Source organism: Equus caballus, chromosome 12, assembly GCF_041296265.1.
Source record: "Equus caballus isolate H_3958 breed thoroughbred chromosome 12, TB-T2T, whole genome shotgun sequence".
Lineage (NCBI taxonomy): Eukaryota > Metazoa > Chordata > Mammalia > Perissodactyla > Equidae > Equus > Equus caballus.
Window position 1 is genome coordinate 15,720,015 of NC_091695.1, and position 16,285 is coordinate 15,736,299.

General features: G+C 35.8%; 1 protein-coding gene and 2 pseudogenes across 1 annotated transcript; 1 reads left to right on the forward strand and 2 right to left on the reverse strand.

Moving 5' to 3' along the window:
• OR10AG104P (olfactory receptor family 10 subfamily AG member 104, pseudogene) lies at positions 2,785–3,677 on the reverse strand (annotated as a pseudogene).
• Positions 5,894–6,351, forward strand: OR5T44P (olfactory receptor family 5 subfamily T member 44, pseudogene; annotated as a pseudogene).
• On the reverse strand, positions 11,421–12,401 carry LOC138916804 (olfactory receptor 10AG1-like). Its single transcript, XM_070230417.1, has one exon. It carries the CDS (start codon positions 12,399–12,401, stop codon positions 11,421–11,423), a length of 981 nt encoding a protein of 326 aa, XP_070086518.1.
• Between the last annotated feature and the right edge of the window lie 3,884 nt (positions 12,402–16,285).

The following is a 16,285-nucleotide window of genomic DNA, read 5'->3' on the forward strand; positions in this document are numbered from 1 at the left end:
TTGGAATATTGTGCATTTCTTTCTGTTATTTGTAGTTTCAACGTTATACATGGAAAATTCTCTTAGATTTTAAACAAATAACATCAGTTCCTTGGATCATATTTTCTCTCATCTTCTTAGGTATGATCATGTTTGCCTTGTCCTCCCTCAGTACAACTTGTCCCAGGGTACTTGGCTCTGTTTTTCAAAGTACTGCTCCATCAAATTTAGCAAGTTCTAATTTTTAATATTTTATTTAATTTTTGTTTTTATATATGTTTATAATTTCTTCTGATTTTTGAAATTGTTTATTTTATAGCTGTGGTAACTACAGTTATAGATGGCCAAACATTTCTGCTCCCTGCTATACACACAACTCTTCCTTGCTGTTCAATCACATAGGCATTATTGTAAGGGAATTTTGCAGATGTAATCAAGGTCCAAAATCAGTTGAGCTTAAATTAGGGAGGCTATCCCTAATATAACTACATAAGTCCTTTAAATATAAGTATAGCATCCAGAGATAGAAAAAAGATTAGATAGATTGATAGATAGATAGATAGATAGATAGACAGACAGATAGATAGATAAAGATATATCCAGAGATATCAGAGATTCAAGGTGAGGGAAATGGAAGAAGGCAGGAGAAATAGAATGCCATTGGCTTCTAGGAGCTGACAATTGTCCCTAGCTGACATCCAGCAAGGAAAGCGAATCTGGTCTCACAACTTCAAGGACCTGGATTCTTCCAAGAACCTAGCATCAAACATTCTTCCCCAGAGCCAAGACAAGAATTCTGCACAGCCAGCACCTTGATTTCAGGCTCTGAGACCCTAAGCAGAGATACAAGCCACACCATGCCAGACTTCTGACGTTTAGAAACAGTGAGATAATAAATTTGTGTTGTATTAAGCTGCTAAGTTTGTGATTATTTGTTATTTAGCATTCAAAAACTAATGCAATAACTTAACAAGTATTGAGTTTAATTGTTACCATTATGGAGATAAAGTTGATATACACCTGCCCTGGAAAAGTCCTGTATTTTTCTCTGGGAATGTCTGGATGCCTCCTATTTGACTCTTGGTCAAGATAAGACCACTGGACTTTATGATATGCTGTGTAAGATCTAACACTACTCTGGAGACCCCAATCAGTTTACTGATGGTTTGCAACTGTCCTAAAAAAAATCTTTTAGTAAACATTCTTGAGCAAATACATGTTTAATAAACACTCTTAAACAAACATATGAAATAATCATTCTTGGACAATATTATTTCTACAATATGAAGTTTTATTATTACAGTTTTTAGAATAAAAGGATAAATATTCTAGTTTTTCTTTCAAAAGAAAAAAATGCTGGGGCCAGTCCAGTGGTGTAGTGTTTAAGTTCCCATGCTCTGCTTCAGTGGTCCGGGGTTCACTGGCTCAGACCCCAGGTGTGGACTTACGCACTGCTTATCAAGCCATGCTGTGGCAGGCCTCCCACATATAAAATAGAGGAAGATGAGCACAGATGTTCGCTCAGAGCCAGTCTTCCTCAGCAAAAAGAGGAGGATTGGCAGCAGATGTTAGCTCAGGGTTAAACTTCCTCAAAAAAAAAAAATTTAAAAACAGAAAACAATGCCAAATTGCTGCCCCCAAAAGACACAGAATTCATTCCAGAAAATTAATATAAAAGCACTTTAATGAAAAGACTATTTACATGGTATATTACTGTCCTAGATCTACTGCAACAAATTACCACAATGGAGTGGCTTAAAACAATAAAAATTTAGTTTCTCACAGATCTAGAAGCCGGAGTCCAAAATCACAGTGTTGGCAGTCTCACTCCCTCTGAACACACTAAGGAAGAATCATTTCTTACTTCTTCCAGCTTGCGGTGTCACTTGACCTTCCCTGCCTCCATCTTCACATGATGTTCTTCTCTGTGTCTCTGTATTTATTTTCTAAACTTCCTCTGCCTTTCTTTATCATAAGGACATTGGCTGCAGAATTTAGTGCCCACCTTCAACCAGGATGATCTCATTTCAAAATTGTTAACTTAATTAAAACTGCAAAGGCCTTTTTTTCCAAATAAGTTCACACTTACAGGTTCTGGAGGGGCATATATTTAGAGGGACCAATATTCAAGTCACTGCACATTGACATGCATAGCCTATAGTGAAAATTCCAGAACCTTCTAATACTAAATAGATAGTAACAAAGTAAAACCAGAAGCTACAAGGGGAAATAATGATGTTACCAGAGAACAAAAAAAGTGCTGGGATAATAGAGGAGGTAACACTCTCAGGGTTTGTAGTCTTAAAGCAACATGGGCAGCAAGAAGAGATAGAAAGAAGAAAAAATGCAAAGAAAACACTAAGATTCCCCTGATTCCACCATCTTGGCTGCTGCTGGTTTTTCTTATTAGCTGAGTCCAATCACAGGTACAGAGAAGGGCAACAAATATATCTGAAAGAAAATTTATCACAGAGCATGACCCCAATTCCTTGTTACATGCCACGCTCAGTTATCTATAATTGTATTGCTGAGGAAATATCTTAAATCACTAGTTCATAGTGAGAGGAAACATGGATCTTTGAATTAAATGGTTGCAATTGAGATAATTTGTGCTTTGATTATACAGAAGTCCTTAATTTAATCATCTGAAACTAAGGTCCTGTAACATAATGTGAGGTTGCTATGATGATATTAATTTTCATTATTTAGGAAAATAGGAACAAAATTAGAAGACATTTTCTGTTGTATCTACTTGATAAACATATAAGCAAATTGTTTCTGTAATTTCAAGTCTTTGAGTGAACGTTAATAACTTAGTAGTTTTCTCAGTGCCACCATGATGTCTTTGTTCCTCAGAGTATATATAATGGGATTCAAGGTCGGGATCAACACAGTGTAGAAAAGACAGACCAATTTCCCAATTCCTTCAGATTGATTAGGTTTGGGTTGTAGATAAGTTATAGTAGCCGTTCCATAGAATAAGATGACAAGTATCAGGTGAGAGGAACAGGTGCAGAAGGCTTTAGCCCTCCCTCTGGCTGATGACAATTTCCAGATTTTGAGATAATTTTGCCATAGGAGACAACAATCAGAAGAAATGGAACCATGATAAACACTACTGCAACTACATAGACTGCGATCTCATTCACAAATGTATCTCCACAAGCAAGTTTGAGTACTGGGGGGATGTCACAGAAGAAATGATTAATTCTGTTAGACCCACAAAAAGACAGAGAGAAAATCTGACATGTTAGCCCAATTACAACTGGAACTCCACTGATCCAGGAGGCCGTCACCAGCTGAACACTGACCTTGTGGTTCATGACTAGAGGATAGTGTAGAGGGTTACAAATGGCCACGTAATGATAATAGGCCATTGCTGTCAGGAGGAGATACTCTGAGCCTCCAAGCATAAGGATGAAACACATTTGTGTAGCACAGGCAAAGAAAGAAATATTCCCTTTCTGAGTCAATAGGTCCATGAGCATTCTTGGAATAGTGACTGTTACATAACAGATTTCTAAAAAGGAAAAATTGCTAAGGAAAAAATACATGGGGGTCTGGAGAACAGAGTCAATTCTTGTTATCAGTATTATAATGCTATTGCACAGCATGATAGTCAGATAGATGACTAAAAATATCACAAAAAGAATCCATTGGAGATTGGGAACATCAGAAAACCCCAAAAGAACAAACTCCAACATAGTAGTGATATTTGATTTTTCTGTTTTTAATTTGTGCTTCATCTGCAGATATAGTAAATTAAAGATGGTTAATATTTTTGAACCACATTTTCCTTTTCTATTAACTTGATAAGTGCATGAATGTATTTATATAATCTTTTAAATTATTCCCACCATACTTTGTTTCTAGGAAAAGGGATTTGAAACAAGAAATGATGTGAAGTTAAAATCAATCCAAGAAATACAATCTGAATATATATTTTTTATACTTGGATGCAGCAATGCCAGAGATAAGGAGAGGTGTCCATTGTTATTTAGAGCTTATTATGGAGTTATAATATCTAATTATTGTATCTAATAATATCTAATCAGTCTATTATTGAATGGAACTATGAAACAGACTTTTTCTATTGTTTTTGCTAAATTCATCATTTTTTCTATATTGATAGACTTTTTCCATCTTCTTTCAATCCAAATCTTTTCCCTTAAAGCTTTTATTTAATTCTTATTCAAAATGAGTTTTATGTCCTCCCATTTACATCCCAATGAGAATCAATTTTGTTAAACCAATTCTTTGTTACTGAGGGAATAAATATATGCAATATTATCATTCCACTTTATATACCTCTCCTATCGCTTATACTAAATATGGAAAGCATTAATCCCATCATGCTCTTCAATAACTTTCCCCATGACACACTATACAGTTTATGATAAATATCAATTAATCTTCAACTCAATCCTGAAATGTGACCTTTTCATCACAATATTTTCTCATATTTCCCTCCATACTTAGGTAAGATTTTATGATCCATTGTCATATAATTCCCTTGCAAATGAGTACAATCCCCTTCCTCTATTTCACGTTCATAATTTTGCCTAATAAAGTGTAACTTTGATTAAACCCAATTATTATTTACTTCATGCATGCAAATGACCAGAGCATATACATGATACTGAAAAAAACAAGAAATACACACACACATACACACTCTGTCTTGTTTCGCTTTGTATTAAGGTTATCCAATATTAGACTGTCAACACTGCTGGACAGTTCTCATTATATTTTATAAATATTTGTTATCCAACTTTCCAAAACAAGTATCATGTGTTTTCCTATTTCATCAAATCTGCTACACCCGTCTCTATCTTCTCACCCCACCAGCTGATATTCTTACCTTAATACTTTACTGAATAAAACTGAGAAAAAATTCTCTCACATTTCCCTATTTCCATTAGTACCAGTTTTCAAAATAACCTTAAGTGAAGATTTTTATTATAAATATCATTATTTGACGTGTCTAATTTTATTTTACTTTATAATTAAGAATGTTAAGAACTACAGGAGTTATCTTAAGTGGTTAACTCATTTTTAGATAAATATCTCAGAATTTCATGCTTTTTTACTTTATTCTTTGTATCTTGATCTTCACATTTAGAACTATCCTAAAAACAAAATAGTCTAATGACACAAATATAGCTTACCTTTATGTATTTGCTTGAAACTATCTATGCGACTGCAAGTGTTTTTTTATCCTATAAACTTTGTAAGTTCTTTTGTGTTAGGAAGTCACCGTAATTCTATAATATTCTTGCTAGGTTCAACATTAGCTGATGATAAAGAGGAAGTAGTCATGCTCACCCTGGGGAACATCTTCTCTCATGTATCAAATTAATTTCTAGAAGACTACTTCTTTTTGGCAACCATTCAGATATAATTTTTAAAACTACCTTCTCTGTTGATGACCTGTCCTTCTCTTCAACCCCTCAGTGGCATAAAGTTCCCCTATAATAGGGAGAGTTGCTTAGTGGAGAAATACCACTTAATTGTCTAGTATTACTTTCAGGAAAAAAAAAATCTTTCTATCTATTGCATTTCAGAACTTGAACAATTGGCATGGAGTCTTGCCTTCCTTAATTTTAGTTCTGTAATTCATTCAGATGTAGATCATCCATGTCTTTAGAAAAGTGTGTCATGTTTCATCACATCAACATGGTTTGCTTTGTCTCTTTAAACTATTGGGTAGTAGATCCATTTTCTTAGTGGAACGCTCTGTTCCTCGATTAACTTTTGTGAAAATTAAATCATGTCCTGTCTGCTGACAAAAATCTGGACGGTTTCACTCATGTTATGATGTCTACCTGGGCGTCAGAGAGGTTATCTAGCTTATCGAAAATGTAAGCCACCTCAGAATAAACATTTTAAACACAATTATTTAAGACACACAGTCATGGTGCACACAGGGGCGGCATTTGTCATATCTTTCTGTGCATCCAATGAAATTAGACATTTTTTGTATGGCATCCCTCCTGTCCTCACCATTTCTTGTTCTGACATGAGCAAAAACCATCTTCTAGTCTTCTACTTTACGGGCGTTATTGAAATAGTCACCATCTTGATTGTCCTGGTCTCCTATGGTTTCATTCTGTTGGCTATCCTGAGGTTGCATTTGCTGAAGGGAGATGAAAAGTCTTTTCTACATATGGCTCTCACCTAACAGGAGTGTCACTTTATTATGGAACAGTTTTTTCCATGTATGTGAAACCAAGTTCCAGCTATTCTTGGGACTGGGAAATGATAGTGTCAATTTTTTACAGCATTGCCATTAACATGCTGAATCCCATCATCTACAGTTTAAGGAACAAAGATGTAAAGGAGGCAGTAAAAAGGGTGTTTGGAAAAAATTGATTTATCAATAAAGTATACTCTTCAAACTAAACATTAAATTGATACCAATTAAGATTAATGTTTTTTGTCTCCAATATTGAAAGGTCATGATTAAAGGGTTTTTCCTTTTTAGTTTTGTAGTCCCTTTCTGTCCTTCTCAGAAATTTTGAATAAAGATCATAGTCGATCCAATATCTATGCAGCCTTTACACATGCAGAAAGCTGTCATCCATCTGCTTCTAAGTTTATACATATATATGTTTATGTATGTAAATATCCCCCGCATACACAGAAACCTACGTTCACACATGTATACGTATAGATGCTGATGCCAGTTGTACTATTCTGCTGGGGCTGCCATAACAGAATGCCAAAGACTGGATTGCTAAAAGAACAGAAATTTATTTTCTCACTCTACTGGATGCTAGGCTTTTAGATCAAGGTGTTCACTGGGTTGATTTCTTCTGAAGCCTTTCTCTCCCTGCCTTGCAGAAGACCATCTTTTCTTTATGTCTTCACGTGATCTTTCTCTCTGAATGTTCATATCCTGATGTCCTCCTCTTATAAGTTTAACAGTCATATTGGATTAAGGCCCACACTGAATGCCGAATTTTAAGATAATTACCTCCTCAAAGACTCTGTCTCCAAATACAGTTCTATTCCAAGATACTGAGGGTTAAGAGGTCAACATAGAAATACCAGTTTAATTACACACACACACAGAAGCATATATATATATTTAACTCTATATTAAATTGTAGGTATTCTCTTTCATTCGCATTTTACTGAAATAGACACAAATCCCCATAGACCCATAAAGGTAATGTATAAAATGCGACCTCTGAGGAGGTACGCTACATTCCAAAAGAACTACTTGAGTTTTCTAATTTATACAGACAGTAATTTGGAAAATATGTGGAGATAAAGGGTGTGGGATAATGATGGAAGAAACGTAACATTGGATCAGGCCAAATTTATTGATATGAATCTACTAAGCAGAGACTCTGCATTTCATGTTGCAGATCAGGGAGTTAGAAAGGACTGTAAGAGTTTGTTTGAATACTTGGTTGAAACATTGAGCAAAAGGTGGCCAATAATGAGCAAATTGGAAATGTCCAGTTTGCCTTGGTTTAGTGTAGGGAAAGGGATTCAAAGTCTTAGGGGATTAGAAAATTAGAGTAGATGCGTCATTTAAGATCTACTCGCCCACATTGGGAGTATTCAGAAGAATCCCTTTCACCAGTACTGTGACAAATAAATCTGTCAGGGGAGATTCAGCATTCCTGAAGTACTCCCTGACTTGTCTTCACTATAGGCCAAAACTTACAATGAGAACTCTAGCCACTGAATTGGGAAATCTAAATGCAATGGTAATAATTGGATCCTAGGGTGTCATGGACCAATTGGCAGCATGCACCACCAAAGGCAGAGTGGGCACAGTCATGGAAATGGACAGCAGAATCAAAGCAGCAATCAGAATAGTCTAATTCACACAGACCTCTAGTGTTGACTAGCTAATCATGGTTTTCCTAGAAATGAAATAGATGAGTTCATTAAATTCTTCCTTGATCTGGATAAGCAAAAAGTCTCCAGATCAAGTGAACCAAAATCTACTCAAAGTCACTATGATAGTCACAGCCCATCAGGTAATTCCCAAACTTGATAGAGTTTACAGACCCAGAACTCCTGAAAAGGAGTTGGGTCCCCCTAAGGAAGGGCCCAGTACACTACCCCAAAGTTTATACTGTTAATCTTTCTCCCAGCCTTCCCTAAAGGGACCCATCAACATATGTCATGGTAACTGCACAGGAGAAGAGGAAATAATCATAGTTTTACCAGACTACTGGGCATTGACTGTGAGCTGATACTGATTCCAGAAGACCCAAAATATCCCTGTGGCCCTCTAGTCATAGTAGAGCCTTATTGAGGTAAAATGATCAATAGAGTTTTAGCTCAGATTCATCTCACAATGAGTCCCGTGGGTCCCCAAACCCATCCTGTGGTTATTCTCCCGGTTCCAAAATGCATAATTGGAATAAACATACTTAGCAGTTGGCAGAATCCCTACATTGCTTCCCTGACCTGTGGAGTGGGGGCTATTAAGGTGAGAAAGTCCAGATGGGAGCCCTTAAAACTCACTTAGGAAAATGGCAAATAAAAAGCAGTACCGCATTCTTGGAGCGCTTGCAGAGATTAGTGCCACCCACAAGGACTTAAAAGATGTAGAGGTGATGATTCCAATCATATTAACATTCAACTCTTCTATTTGACTTGTGCAGAAGATAGATGTTGAAGAATGACAGTAGATTATCATAAAATTAACCAAGTGTTGACTTCAAATGCGACTGTTGTTCCAGATGTAGTTTCATTGCTTGAGCAAACTAACACATGCTCTGGTACCTGTTATGTAGTTGCTGATCTTTTTCTCCATACTTGTCCCTAAGGCTCACCAGAAGCAGTTTGCTTTCAGCTGGGAAGGCCAGCGATACACCTTCATTCTCTCACCTCAGGGGTGTAAAAACTCTCCAACTGGCTGTCATAATTTAGTTTGCAGGGATCTTGATCACCTTTTCCTTTCCAAAAAAGAATAACCCTGGCCCATAACATAGATGACGCTATGCTGATTGGACCTAGTGTGCAAGAGGTAGCAACAACTCTAATCATTGGTATGATATTTCTCTACCATAGGATGAAAAACAAATCCAACTAAATTCCTGGGGCCTTCTATCTCAGTGAAACTTCTAGAGGTCCACTAATGTGGGGTATGTGGAGACAGTGCTTCTAAAGTGAAGTTATGATAAGCTGCTACATCTAGTCTCTGGTACAACAAAGAAAATGGCAGAATACCTAGTGAGCCTCTTAGGATTTTGGAGGCAGCATATTCCTTATTTAGGTGTGTTACTCTGATCTATTTACCAAGTGACCCAAAATTTTCCAGTTTTGAGTGGTGCCCACAACAAAAGAAGACTCTTCAACAGCTCCAGGCTACTGTGTAAACTGCTCTGTCTCTTGGACCAGTTGCTACAGTAGATCCAATGGTTCTTGAAGTATCAGTGGCAGATAGGGATGTTGTTTGGCACCTTTGACAGGTCCCTATAGGTGAATTACAGCATAGCCCTTAGATATTGAAGCAAGGCCCTGTCATTCCCTGTGGATAAATTTCCTTTTTGAGAGTGAGCTATTGGCCTACCACTGGGCCTTAGTAAAAACTGAATGGTTGACCATGAGCCACCAAGTTACCACATGACCTAAGATACCAATTTTGTACTGGGTGTTATAAAAATGTTAAAATTTTTGCTTTAAAGATCATATGCATTTTAAGGAAATTAAAATAAAAGCACAATATTTAAAGTTTATTTTTACATTTACTATTGCTTCATGTTATCTATTTCTTTATAAGGTGCATGCTTTTCTCTGGAACCGTAGTACGACAGGCTAAAGGATTTGTTTGGCAGTTCTAGTAGATCAAGTTTAGTAGTAACGGATTGCACTTTTTTTTTACTTTAAAATTTCTGTTTTGATTTCAGCTTTTTTTTAACTATTTGAAGAGCTTTGTTAATGTTTCATTGAAACATAATAAAAACCCATATTTAAAGCTTATAATTTGACACATTTTGCATATATATACATCCAGAATCCATCATCACAACCAAGAAAAGGAACATAAATATCAAACCCAGAAATTTCCTCATAATTCCCCCCTCAATCTGCCCCACAGAAGTAAAATGAAATTGAAATTTAATTCCATTGTAATCAAAGAACATATTCCATATTCTTCTTACTTTTTTAAGTACAGAGACTTTTTTTTAATGATACAATTTTTGGTTTATCTTGGTAAATATTTTGCTCAAAAAGGATACATATGCTGTTTTGGGGAATTGTAGATAAAAAAAATTAGATCATACATTTTTATCCACAAATTCAATATCTGACAGCATGTATATTTTTCCCCTTTATATTATTAGCAACGGCCATTTTAACTTTTATTTATAGTACTCAGCACAGAGACTTTTATTTAAAACCAGAGAGTTTTATTTTGTGAAAGAAATTTTCAGACATACAAGGAATTAGAAAGTCTATCACATGTCGGCATTTCTAGGAAAAACAACTAAAAGGTACATTTAAATATAGAAAGAGATAAATTTTAAAAGTCTGTGAATGATATATGGTTTAAAGATTTAGTAGAGTATGTGGCATAACAATTTCAAACTGTTAAAATAGCATATGGTAATTCTGCTTAAATTTGATTTTTATCATTATATGGTTTGTATATAAGCTGTGGCTTCTTTCTGTTTTCCTTCTCATTGTCCAGGAGTCCAGTCTGGTCTTTTCGACTTAGTGATGGAAAGATTTCCATTGCTGAAAAAGACAAGTCAATTCCCAAGTACAATATCCCATTCACCAGAGATAATCACATGGGTAAATCTAGAGTCAAGGTGGGAAGAGATGACGAAAGGGCATGGATACGAGAAGAAGTGATTTATCGGGGGCTATTACTATACAGGTGTAACGTGGTCTTTTTAATAACTCCATAAACATCTACTATATTTATATACCATATTTACTAAAATATTTCTCAACAGAAATGTTCGTTTTTCTAGTTTTTTTGCTTGGGAAAATAGTGCTGCAATAAACATTAATTAGCCATTCACTATTTTCATTAGTCCTTCTTCTACATATATACTTTGCATTTAAGCTTTTATTTCTATAAAAGAATTGTTTAGTATGGACTCTGTAGCATCCAAGGATGCTTTATTTCTTTAATAGAGAATGTTAAGATAATGTCTAGAAAGGCATCAGCAAGAGAATAAAAAAGGTATGGTTTCAATTATAGAATATGCTATGTATCACATCACCTTGTTTAGTTACACTTCTTCATTTAGTAGTTTACAGTGAAGAGGAAACTGATCTTAAGTAAAACTGTTAAATAAATGAACACAATTTTCATAACTTTAGGAAAATAAGAATCTACTCAAGGGAACTACACCACTAGCTTATTTAAAAATTTAGGAAAATAGTGAACAGTAGATTGCAATTAAATCTGCATGCAAATTAATTATATAAAACAATAATTTATGGGTTCAAATGTCTCACAATGCTGAAAATTTGTGAAGTACTTTTCTCAGTGCCTCTCTGACATCTTTGTTCCGCAGACTGTATATCATAGGATTGAACATTGGGGTCAAAACGGCATAGAAAAGAGACAGTAGTTTTTCAGTTCTTCCATACTGATTGGATTTAGGTTTTAAACAGTTGACAGTGGCTGATCCATAGAACAAAACTACAACTATGAGGTGGGAAGAGCAAGTTGAAAATGCTTTGGTCTGTCCCGTGTTTGATGGCAATTTCAGGATAGTAGAGATAATTCTACTATAGGATCCAAGTATCAACATAAAAGGAAGAGTGACAAACAATACAGCAAGTATGTAGACCACCATCTCATTCACAAAGATGTCTCCACAAGCCAGTTTCAGTAATGGGGGGATGTCACAGAAGAAGTGGTTTATTTTATTGGAACCACAAAAGGGCAGAGAGAAAATCTGGCATGTTTGCCCTATATGGACTGGAAGTCCACTGATCCAGGAGGCAACCACCAGCTGGACACAAACCTTGTGGTTCATGACTCGAGGATAGTGCAGAGGATTACAAATGGCCACATAACGGTCATAGGCCATCAGAGCCAGAAGGAAACACTCAGTGGCTCCCAGCATAAGGAAGAAGTAAATTTGTGTAGCACAGGCAAAAAAAGAAATAGTTCCTTTCTGGGTCCAAAGGTCCATGAGCATTCTGGGAAGTGTGACAGATACATAACAGATTTCTAGGAAGGAAAAATTGCTGAGGAAAAAATACATGGGGTTTTGAAGAGTGGAATCTACTCTTGTTATTAGAATCATGATGCCATTTCCCAACAGGATAATGATATAGATGACTAAGAATACCCCAAAAAGAAACCAGTGGAATTGGGGAATATCAGAAAAGCCTAAGAGAACAAATTCAATCATTATACTGAAGTTGGTTTCTATAATTTTCAAATTATTTTCTCTCTGTGGTCTTACATTTTTTGGCTGCATTTTCCTCTTTTACAATTGGATTGGGAAATTTGTTTTGGTCTTTATAATTTCTCAACTCCTTTCTGACACTTGTATTCTGTAATTCTGGGAGATTTGATGTGAAACCAAGAGCTATAAAGTCATCTGCTAAAAAAAGAATTAATTTAATAAATAAAATGCTTAACTGATTTATAATGTTAGATTTGCATTGTAATTAGATCAATAAGATCCATGTAGCTACACTTTCATTTATTTATTTATTTTTGGTGAGGAAGTTTGGCCCTGAGCTAATGTCTGTTGCCAATCTTCCTCTTTTTGCTGGAAGAAGATTGTTTCTGAGCTAACATCTGTACCAATCCTCCACTACATTATATGTGGGATGCTGCTACAGCATGGCTTGATGAATGGTGGGTAGGTCTGCACCCAGGATTTGAATCTGTGAACCCCAGGACACAAAAGTGGAGCATGTGAACTTGACCAGTATGCCAGTGGGGCAGCCACTAGACATTTTTATTTAATTTCACAGTGTGAGAAGGGAGAATGCAGATGAGCTATTTCTTCCAATCAAAACCCCAACTCAATTATCAATTGACCAGCTTTCATGAACTTCTTCCCAATTAATCTAGTCCATAATATAACACCTGGCAAATGAGATCTAGCACAATATTCGACTGACTGTTTGCATGCATATCTTTTCTACCCTTGACATTACATCCCATAATTCATTCTATAAAGAATATAGCACAAGGCTCTCCCATAATATGTTACTCCATATATGAATCTGAATTAAATTAAAAGTAGAAATTATTATTAGAATTGGATTTCTATGAAGTGAGAGAGGGTAATTAAAAATAAAATGAAAATATAAATGACAAATCTTTAATTTTCAATGTCATGAAGTTCAAGTAATTCTCATTCTAATTGTTGAAATAAAATGGATTTTGCTGCTTAAAAACACAATTTTGGCATTTAATCATTTTTAATCCTAATAATATTTAGACATTGTAGGGGAGGAAGACAATTCCTCTACCCTCTAGGTCCTTCTGGCTGGTCTAAGAATTAAACTCACATGAGACAGAATATCAGGAGAAAATCAAAGCTTTATAACATATATATATATATGGGAGAAACCCGGAAAAACTCAGTAACTTGCCAGAATGATGAAGATTGCTACCTTAAAAACCATCTTCAGGGGCTGGCCCCATGGCCCAGTGGTTAAATTCACATGCTCCGCTTAGGCAGCCAAGGGTTTCACCAGTTCGGATCCTGGGCACAGACATGGCACCACTCATCAAGACATGCTGAGGCAGCATCCCACATAGCACAACCAGAGGCACTCACAACTAGGATATACAACAATGTACTGGGGGCTCTGGGGAGAAGAAGAAGAAGAAAAGAAAAAAATTGGCAACAGTTGTTAGCTCAGGTGCCAAAAAAGAAAAAAATTCTTCAGCTAAAGACAAAGCAGGAGACGTTGGGGATCGGAGGAGTCAGTTATGGGAGATTAACAGAAACAGCACAGTAAACAAGAATAAGATTATTATGCAGATTTAAGACCTTGCCTTCCACATTGATAAGAATTTCTACAGATAAGGTCAACCCCTCTTCCTGGTACAGAGAAGGAGACACCTTTACAAATGGAGATTTCCCTTACAAATGTAAATATCTCTTACAAAGGGTAACTTCTACCTGGTTTTCAAATTTTCTCCCCTTCTACAGTTAAAAACAAAAACTACCCAAGGGGCTGGCCTGGTGGTGTAGTGGTTGTAGTGGTTAAGTTCACCTGCTGTGCTTCAGTGGCCCATGGTTGGCAGATTTGGATCCCGGATGCAAGACCTAGTACTGCTTGTCATGCTGTGGCAGCATCCCACGTAAAATAGATGAAGATTGGCACAGATGTCAGCTCAGGGCCAATCTTCCTCACACAACAAAAAAGAGCCCAAAATAATCCTCATGCCAAAGAGACATGTCTTAATATGGCAAAATCTGCTCCCATACAAGTACATTGCTTTATTTTGAGCCAAAATTAAATATTTATAGGGAAAAGTAAAATCAGTATATGAAAAGTTTAGGAAATATAGTCAGATAGTGAGTCCAAATCCTGCCAGGTTTATTATCTGATTTGATTGGGTAACATAAACAACAATGGGCTATGTGCCAGAAATATTGTGCACATAGTTTTGCAAGGAAATTATAAAGTGGATTAAATTAATGTTTCATATTTTCTGCAATAAAAGGCAATTCCCTAATAAAAGGAGCATCCTTATAGAAATTCTTTTATTTATAAAGACAACATTTACTTTATTATCAGTGTAGCAAAATATGTTTAATTTGAATGCAATGTCATTCTTTGATTATATTTTCATAATATGTCAGTTCTTAAAATGAATAATTTTAACATTATTGTAATTGTTAACAATAGACAAGTTAGGAATTTACATATTTCAAATGCTTCAAACATATTATTTAATTTACCTTTTTGATTCAGAACATCAGAAGTCTACAGATGCTGTCTTAAATAATGAATGCATTTTCAACCAACATATACTCACGACTTTAGTTGTTTGATATTATTTATTGAATCTTCATCCTAAAGTTAAAATTTCACATTGAACTGAAACAGACTATCAACACATCAATGGTTCTTATTTACTTTTTTCAATTTTGCTGAATTTCCTTCTTTCTCATTCATGACTTTTTATATTTTTAAATATTAAATTGTTCAGGATCTATACCATTTTTAAATATGAAATTAAATTGCTTTTTAAAGAGCAGCTGTTCTTTACAGAGGAAATAGTCACTGCTTGCCTGTGGGAATGTTTCTTTTCCCTCTTTACATCTACATTGCTAGTTAAATACTCCTGTTTGCAATTAATTTGTTTTATTTTTCAAAAAAATTCTTCTATAGTAGACCAGAGTTTCCTTGAGTCTCTCTATGGAATATAATTTCATGAACTAACATAGCCATTGCACATGGATGTCCTAGAAGAAGAAACATGTTTCTTTTTTTTGTGAAGAAGTTTAGCCCTGAGCTAACTACTGCCAATCCTCCTCTTTTTTTTGCTGAGGAAGACTGGCCCTGAGCTAACATTTATGCCCATCTTCCTCTACTGTATATGTGGGATGTCCACCACACCATGGCTTTTTGCCAAGCGGTGCCATGTCTGCACCCAGGATCCAAACCGGAGGACCCCGGGCTGCCAAGAAGCAGAAGGTGCACACTTAACCACTGTGCCACCAGGAAGAAACATTCTTAATGGTCTGATATCACCTGCAGGAAAGTGTTCTAACTCGTTATTTATTGGTTTCTTATGTGTCTTAATTAATTTTCTTTAATTCCTATGAATCGACCTTTTCAGCAAATCATGCATTTTTAACATCACATGAACATATTCTCTTATTTTGTCATCTTTAAGGGATACTAGTTTGCTTTGTTGAAGTAGACATTTGTGGGTGTGGGGTAAATTTTGAAGGCAAAAGCAATTCTGTATTGTAGAAACTAAGATTACTTTATTCAAATTATCATTTTCTCTAAGACACTATGGGAGCCCCGGCCTAGATAAACCAAGCTCATTAATGGACCCTATAAACAAGGATTAAGAACAAGTATTATTGGGGCTGGCCCAGAAGCATAGTGATTAACTTCATGCACTCTGCTTCTGTGGCCTAGGGTTCACAGGTCTGGATCCCGGATGTGGAACTAGCACAGCTTGTCAAGCCATGCTTTGGTGGCATCTCACATAAAATAGAGGAAGACTGGCAAAGATGTTATCTCAGTGACAATCTTGCACAAGCAGAAAGGAGATTGGCAACAGATGTTATCTCAGGGCCAATCTTCCTCACACACACAGAAAAAAAGAACAAGTCTTATCTATAATTTATTTTAAAAACTTTCCCTCTTTCTT

Bases quoted from the DNA above. Each gene is read 5' to 3' on its own strand.
- LOC138916804 (XM_070230417.1), bottom strand. From the start codon at position 12,401: ATGCAGCCAAAAAATGTAAGACCACAGAGAGAAAATAATTTGAAAATT.